At 34.2% G+C, this 8454-nt stretch overlaps 2 protein-coding genes across 4 annotated transcripts in view; both read right to left on the reverse strand.

Annotated features, from left to right (window-relative positions):
* Positions 1-3404, reverse strand: part of plekha2 (pleckstrin homology domain containing A2) — a 4037-nt gene extending 633 nt beyond the window's left edge. Inside the window, exons 1-9 of the mRNA XM_016468230.1 lie at positions 3397-3404; positions 3165-3312; positions 2936-2992; positions 2812-2860; positions 2620-2717; positions 2231-2362; positions 2035-2151; positions 1354-1422; positions 1195-1265 (exon numbers count right to left, since the gene is read on the reverse strand). Coding sequence (XP_016323716.1) covers positions 1195-1265; positions 1354-1422; positions 2035-2151; positions 2231-2362; positions 2620-2717; positions 2812-2860; positions 2936-2992; positions 3165-3312; positions 3397-3404 — 749 coding nt within the window. The remainder of the gene's footprint in view (positions 1-1194; positions 1266-1353; positions 1423-2034; positions 2152-2230; positions 2363-2619; positions 2718-2811; positions 2861-2935; positions 2993-3164; positions 3313-3396) is intronic.
* A 3103-nt stretch (positions 3405-6507) lies between these two features.
* Positions 6508-8454, reverse strand: part of tasor2 (transcription activation suppressor family member 2) — a 25595-nt gene continuing 23648 nt past the window's right edge. For all 3 annotated transcript variants that reach the window (XM_016468291.1, XM_016468290.1, XM_016468289.1), the window contains one exon: positions 6508-6738. In XM_016468291.1, the coding sequence (XP_016323777.1) occupies positions 6641-6738 (98 nt within the window). In that variant the 3' untranslated portion in view covers positions 6508-6640. The remainder of the gene's footprint in view (positions 6739-8454) is intronic.

An 8454-nucleotide genomic window follows, 5' to 3' on the forward strand; every position in this document is an offset into this window, starting at 1 on the left:
GCCACTCTTGCTGTGTGCTTAGGGTCATTGTCCTGTTGGAAGGTGAACCTTCTGCCCAGTCTGAGGTTCTGAATGCTCTGGACTGGGTTTTCATTAAGGCTATCTCTATATTTTGGTGCACTGAGCTTTTCTTCTACTCTGAGGTGTCCCCTCAGTTCCTGCAGCTGAAAAACAGCCCCACAGCATGAGGCTGCTACCAGCACACTTTACTTTTGGGATGGTACTCTGCAAGTGATGAACGGAGCTGGTTTCCTTCAAACATGATGCTTAGAATTGAGGTTCATCAGACCAGAGACTCTTGTTTCTCAGAGTCTGAGAGTCCTTTAGGTGATTTATGCAAAATCCAAGTGTGTTTTCATGTGTCTTAACTGAAGAAAGGATTGAGTTTGGCCACACCGCCATAAAGACTGGATTGGTGGAGTGTTGCAGCGATGTTTGTCCTTCTGTAGATTTCTCCTGTCTCCACATATGATCATGGAGCTCAACTAGAGTGACCATCAGGTTCTTGGACACCACACCAACCAAAGCCCTTCTCCATCAGTTGCTCAGTTTGGCCAGGAGGCCAGCTCTAGGAAGAGTCCTGGTTGTTTCAAACGTCTTCCATTAAGGGTAACAGAGACTACATGCTTCTGTGACCCTTCAATGAAGCAGAATTTTTTTCTGAACTCTTCCCCAGATGTGTGGCTTGACGCAAACCTGTTTCTGAGCTCTACAGGCAGTTCTTTTGACCTCAGGGCTTGGTTTTTGCTCTGATATGCATTATCAGCTGTTAGACCTTTTATTAAGATGTGTGTGCCTTTCCAAATCATACCCATTCAATTGAATTTGCCACAGGTTAACTTCTCTTGAAGTGTAGTAATATCTACAAGCAAAATGAATGCTCCTGAGCTAAATTTCAACTGTCCCAGATACTTATGCAATGGAATAATTTTAGTTTTTTATTTGTAATAAATTTGCAAAGATGTTAAAAACCAGTATTTTTTTGCTTGACAATTATGGTGAAAAAAACTAATTTAAAGCAGTTTATCATAAGGCAGCAACAAAACAAAATGTGAAAAAATGAAGGGGTATGAATACATTCGCAAGGCACTGTATATATGTATATATTTTAAAGCTTGAAAGCTCCAGTACAGACATGCCATTTTTGGTGACCAAAATATTGTGAACAGACAAAAAATAAATCAATGTTCTCACCCTGATTTCACAAGACACTCGTTAACTTTCAGCACATCCCGCAATCGAATACTGCGCAATGGTTCCTTATCCTAAACAGATGGAGTACTGGTTTACATATCTGTTCATTATATAAAGTATTTGCATTGTTTTAAAGAGTTTACCATACCAGCATCTCACCATTTCAGATTTATAGTAGCTCACAGTTTGGTCATCTAGAATAAAAAACCTCCTCTTCCAGCTTTTCCTCTGAAAACATTTAATTGTGATGACAACATGTTTTAAACACGTTTTTATAGCAGTGTTCCTAGTTTTGCAGTGCCCAGATTTTACATTGGGCATCAATTGCCAATCCAATTACATATTATACGAAATTATATTTATCAGAAATCATGTAATACAACTAAGAACTGCATAAGCCCAACAATATGCAAAATTAAAAGGAATAGTTTGCCCAGAAATAAATATTGGCTGTAAATGTACTCACCATCAGGCCATCCAAGAAGTAGATGATTTTGTTTCTTCACCTGAACAGATTACTAACAAACTTTTTTTTTACATCATTAATTGATGGACTGGAGTTGTGTGGATTACTGTGATGTTTTTATCAGCTGTTTGGACTCTCATTCTGACGGCACCCATTCACTGCAGAGGATCCATTGGTGATCAAGTGACGTAATGCTAAATTTCTCCAAATCTGTTCCGATGAAGAAACAAACTCACCTACATCTTGGATGGCCTGAGGATGAGTACATTTTTAGCAATTTCTCATTTTTGGGTGAACTATTATTTAACAACTACATCCACAGCATATTACCTGCTAAAGCTGATTATACTCAGCTCACAAGAAACTGGTCTTACCACATTTCCTTGCTTGACACAGTAGCCAGACCTCACGACATTTGGACGCACACTCTGGCATCTCCTTAAAGTGACGTGTGATCCTAGTTCACTCGTGAAGACGTCCTCATTATCGCTCTGAGGAAAGCACAACAGATTCATATTCATTTGATCCTAAATTAAAAAGATGAATAAAGAACACATACAAATCTGTCACCTGCTGGACTGGCGTGTGCACAACCACACCTCCCACAATTTCTGTTTTATACGCCTGTCGAGATGTTGACTGACTTGGGTTTGAAACATTTGTGGCATCAGAGCTTTGGGCCACTGGTGATGCTTTTGGAACCTTAAAAAGATATGTACTGATTAATATACAGTATATGCATAAAGTTTCATTAGTTTATTCAAATACAACTGGCCAAACTAAACTAAAAAGTACAGACTTTGCATTAATCAAAGTATAATCTCATCTTTCATCTCCTAACTAAGAATGCTTATTTTTGGATTAAGTCCAGGTCTATCATTTTTATTAGCGTATGGATGAAATATGACAAAGAAAACCCCAAAAATAACAACAGTATGTATGCAAAAAGCTCCACATACCGTAATTTTGGTGGCATTATTCAGAGCAATGACCCATTCCTTCGAGTCCATAGCATCATTGGCCTGCAGAAAGTACCGTCTGGACAATGCATTTATTACTGGAAGACAAATAAATAAATAAATAATTAATAGCAAGTTATTGATACTGTGAAAAACAACAATAGCAACAACATACCCACTTTATGTACTTACCAAAGCAGAATTCTGCTTTTGGTTTCTGCTTTACTGATGCTTCATTAACCTACAAACAAAGTTCAATCAAATTTTCTTATTTAAAATATTGCATTTCTTTTTATATTATGGTAGAATGAGATACCTTTGAAATGTAACTGAGTCGCAAACTTCCAACAGACACTGTTCCCGGAGGTAAGTTCTGTTTTTTTTAAGGAAACAGGTAAAAATAGTTATGCAAAAATACAGGATTAAAATTTTTTGAATGCAAAGTTGAGGTTTTGAGTGTAGGTAAATAAGAAAATCCTCTGTAAAGCTATACTGCAACTTCTGTTTAAAGCTACTGGAATGCACTTGCAAACAAAGAGCAGTACCTGTGGATTGTCCATATACCATAGGAGAAAATTCTCATGAGTATCCAAGATAAAATAACGCCGGTAAAACTTATCACTGTTCTCCTTTTCCTCAATATCCAGGAATCCACAGGTCCGATTTTGTCTGTCCAATCCAGGGTTCCCACACCTTATGAAAAATGAATTAATTACTTTTCCAGTAACTCGTGATTAGATAATAACTCAAATGTATTTTTATAGAGGCTACACTTACAGAGTCATTTCTAGCAGATAAAAAATAGTAGAGCTGAGCACAGCTTAGCTTGAAAAATCAATGACTATAAAAGTTTAAAATAAAAGTTTCAATAAGCGTGGGAATCCTGTAAATCCAGCATAAGTGGTACAAAATGGTCCATGACAGGTGGATTCAGGTGTGGTTCACCTGGACCAGGTTTTCATGAACTCCCATGGAAATATGTATTACGGGGTATGAGAGGAAGTCGGTATTGCGCATAACTGCCACACCTAATATCAACTTACTTCACTTCCAAAATCCCAAAGGCTCGTGACTCATCCGCGTTCTGCTGCGTGTGTGCTGTTCTGTTCTGCGCGCTCTCCGAATACAATCCACGCTCGTTTATCCGCCAAAACAGATGAAAGCTCCGCGCGGAAAGACGAGCCCTGTGCCCCGAGCGCAGCCTCTTTCCGGGTTGACAGCAAGTTGAGTTAAAACCAAAACTAAACGCATCCGTTAGTGGATCTTTATATTTTTTTCACATGCGGAAAACGGAACTCAGCAGACGCCGTGTCAAACGACGCAGTGGGCGAGGGTTTGACAAGAGCGTGCGAATCAAGTTGGTTTTATACACGTACTTCCACTTTTAAAACGACATTTAAGCATCTTTCAGTAATTATAAAGTTAGATTACAGTTTGGTCAGACCGCGAATCATCTGACTGGTATCCATAGCAACAGTTCGCCGCTCCATCACTTTCCAAAGTATGAAAAGCGTTAATATATCATTGTAAAAATGCAAAATTCGTTTAAAACAGTCAACCCCTCTTACAGATTGTGAAAAAGTATTTGATATACCCCTTACGAAAAAGAAGTTTATTCAAGTGTGCTATTAGTATACTTCTTTTAAACTAAAAATAGGAAAGTATACTTTTAGTCTACTTTTTATGTACTTCTCAGAAATGGGCTTTATGTACTTCTCAGAAATATACTTAAAATGACATTTAAGTATACTTGACTTATACTTAAGCTATAATTGTGCTCCTAGAATCCGTGTTTTCATTGTTATATTGTAGAGGGCGCTAGTACACATATTCTGTACAGAATTTCCAAAAAACACAAGTGAAGAAGAAACCGAAACAACAGATGCTTCCACATGTAATCTAACACGATCATCAGACATAAAACAGCATCAAAACTGTGTAACATTATGGAATAAAATGTCGACCAATGAAGAGGTAATACTGACTGTCAAGCTTTGGGGTGTTGATCGACTTTATCTACGTTTTGATTATCATTCTGAATCCAATTCATAGTCTTTTTTCAGCTTTTTGTTCAAAATGTTGTTTATTTCTTTCTTTTTTATTTATGAAACTTATCCACATTCAAGTGTTTAAAAAAAGAATGCATGAAGCTAGAATAAAATGTTTTTGTTTACAAGCAGATACCCTCTTTTGATGTTTTGTATGTTCAGATATTCATGTAACAAAATATATACAAATTAATACCTAAATAGGGACATAGTAGTATACTTAAAGTATGATGTAAAGTTCACTTAAAGAAAACTTGCGAGTATACTTGCAGTATAAAACTACTAAACTAGTAGTTTACTGAGACTATACTTCAAAGTGTACTAAAAATGCTACTACAAGTATTTCATTAGTAAACTATCAGTATACCTATAAGTTCACTTTTAGTATAGTTGCAGTACAAACTAAACATTTTGATGTAAACTAGTTGTGTACTCAAAGTTTACTACTGTTATACTTAAAGTATACTTAAAAGTATACTTTTATATACTAGAAAGTGGGCCAATTTAGTCCCAAGGAGTATTGAAATAGTACACTTACAAGTATACTACTAGTACACTGATATTTGTATACTTACTACATAAAGTATACTTAAAAATATACTTGAACTTTACTTAAGTATACTTACTAAAATAAACTGGAAGTATACTAGTTTTTGGTAAGGGACACACTACCAGTCACAACTATATTTTGAATTGTGAAAAGGTAAAATATGCACAACTTGCATTTTATAACAAGATGCATAAATCTCAAATAAAATAGCCTGCCACAATCTTTTTTCGGAGGTTGTCTTTGTCAATTAGTTTAACAAAATATTTAATAAGATCCTTCCTGTGTTAAATAAACATGCCTCTAGTCGTATTTTTAAAATACCCCATAACATTCAAAGGAAAATGAAAAACTGACTAAACAAAAAACACCAGACAAAACTGAAATCTTATACCTGTTCTTCAGATTTAACAGTTGTTAAATTTGGCAGGTTTGTACTTGCTTTTTTAATTGCTTTGCCTTTGGCACAGCAATAATTAGCTGGTAACTGGACCAGGTCTTTCAGGGAATGAAAACAGTGTGCTAAGCCAAAATATTAATTTAAATGAGTCAAGGTTACTATTCCTTAATCGCAAACTTTTTGTGTGCAATGTTAATGCATTAGATCTGGGGGCGAAATATATTGGATAGAAACAGGTCTAATTAAAAATAATATTTTAAATTAAAACACAAACCAGAATCTGTAAGGAACTAGCTAACCTTGACTTTTTCCCCTCAGGTGATTCCTTTTTTTTTTTTTTTTTACCTTATCAACTCAGAATATATCAAACAAGTTTGGAATACATTTAGACTCTTAGAAAGGAGAACTACCAGACCAACAAATGAACACAAAATGGGTGATCACAACCTGTAATTATAATGATAACAAATGATGAGCTATCATCTGTATGTTAAATCTTTTCAGAGCAGAGCAGACACAAAAGTCTAGTATGCTGATCAAACAGAAGTCATAGGCACATCTGTTAGTAGCTAAACACATACTATAATCAAAGTTTGTTCCAACATTTTTAACTGTTACATATACTGTATGTATTGTGAAAAACACTATACAAATAAATATTGCTTGATTTTTTTCTAGGTCTACATCTTAACACCCACAATGGATAAAAAAAATATGCTGTATATATAAATTATAATATATTACGTTTTAAATAGACGAAGCTAAATAATGATAACCATAACAAATCAGCTCATTTATTAGAGTTTCAGTCAAATTTAATCTATAAAAAACAATGTCAGGTTAAACTAAAACATTTTCATGACCTACATTTGTACATTTTCATTGTATTATAAATTGTAAGCACTTATGAGTAACAAAGATATATGCTTTAACATTTACGATAAACAATAAATTATTTCTATGAACAATGGTGTACTTACCAATGGTAAGATATTGGATTTTGAAAAAATAAAATAAAAATAACATTTATGACACAGAACAAGTATCATTTAAAAGAATCCGTGAGAATGTGTAAATGTTCATTGTTAAAATTCCATTTGTTCCAAAAGATTCAGTTGGTGTGTCTGCAACACACAAAAGAAAAAAAAAAGGTTAAAATGAATCACAACATATTCTCATATTCATTCTCATATTGCCTAAATCTGGACATGTTATGCATTCTTCACCTAAAAAAACAAATACATCAATCAATAAATAAATAAATAATAATAAAATAATAATAATAATTACAGTAAGCATTATTTCATGCTGATAAATTTATAAAATAAATAATAATTGTTAAAAGTAATTTAACATTTTTAATTTAAAGAGGTCATATGATGCGACTTCAAGTTTTCCTTTCTCTTTGGAGTGTTACAAGCGAAAAAGGTCTTCAGCTGTGAGGTTTTTCGTACAACTATTAAGTGCAAGATAAACAGTGAAAGTAGAGTGAAATAACCTAAGATATCAGTAGCACGATAAGCCAGTTGTCATATTTTATATAGTGGGACAGATAATGTATAGGAAATTAAACTTGTGATACGATAATGCCATATTCTCAATTTTACCACACTGAATTCAGACGAGACGCCCCAGATGTACTTCCCCAGTTGATTGATTAGGAATTGCAAACATGTTTTTGTATTACAAGTTTTCTGAAATGTTATGTTTAAATATACAAATGAGGCTTTATCTAATTAAATATGTGCTAAATTGTATACATTTCTAGAACAAAAATCTGAACATTGGATGAAGCCAGATTCAAAAATCTTGTTTCATTCTGTTGACATATTAGAGTCAAAGGTTTTTACAGAGGGGATTTTGGATATCTCTTTTTATCACTCCATAAATCAGAAAATACTGTCAACAGACAGAAAACAAATACATTTTCACAATTTTTTAGGAATAAAATGTTGTATAAAATCAGGCAAATTATATATGAACAAACCCTCTGTAAAAACCTTCAGAATACAGATTGGAATAAAACCATAAGTTTGGTGTATTTTAAATGCTGCTGAAGTGGACATTTTTGCCACAGTGCAGAAAAAAAAAATCTCACTTTGAGAAAACACCCATTAAAGGTATGTATTGTAATCTACAGATGTAAATAGATAAAGTGCTCTAAAAGAAACACTTAAAAGTGTATTTTGGATGTTTTCTTTCAACTAGTCTGAAAAAACTACTTTATGAAAAGCCAAAAAGCCCAAAAGCTCAAAATTGACTGATGCATGAAGAAAGATGCATGTTTTTGCCTGTAGTGTCTCGCCTTCATAACTTTCAGACCAAACCTACAACCTGGTCAAGAGCTAAAGATCAGTCTGTCTGATTATGCTCTCATTCATTTATTATATACACTGCTGCATCAAATATCACAACAGTTCATTTATAAACACACCAAGCCAGCATTATTACATACACGTGTGATGCATTTTTTGACTTTGCATGCATGTACCTATTGTAGGAGACTCCCAAAACAATATTAGGAACCTTAAAAATGGCATAATAGGGGCACTTTAAAACTTGACTTGGACTCCACCTCAGAGACTTGAGACTTGACTTGAACTTTAGGGACTTGTCTGAGCAGAATATAGGTTAACTGTATGATTTGATAATTTTTGCAGTGCAATTTCAATCAAAGCTTGCTCATCTGGTGGGTGTGAAGTAGTGGTCGACCAATATGGGTTTTTGACAGCCGATACCGATACCGATATCTTGGAAAGCAGGATGGCTGATGGCCGATATAAAGCCGATATAATTTTATTTATTTTAATTAATATTTAAGAAATTTGAAATCATTTGAA

Source organism: Sinocyclocheilus anshuiensis, unplaced genomic scaffold (assembly GCF_001515605.1).
Source record: "Sinocyclocheilus anshuiensis isolate Anshui unplaced genomic scaffold, SAMN03320099.WGS_v1.1 scaffold188, whole genome shotgun sequence".
Taxonomy (NCBI): domain Eukaryota; kingdom Metazoa; phylum Chordata; class Actinopteri; order Cypriniformes; family Cyprinidae; genus Sinocyclocheilus; species Sinocyclocheilus anshuiensis.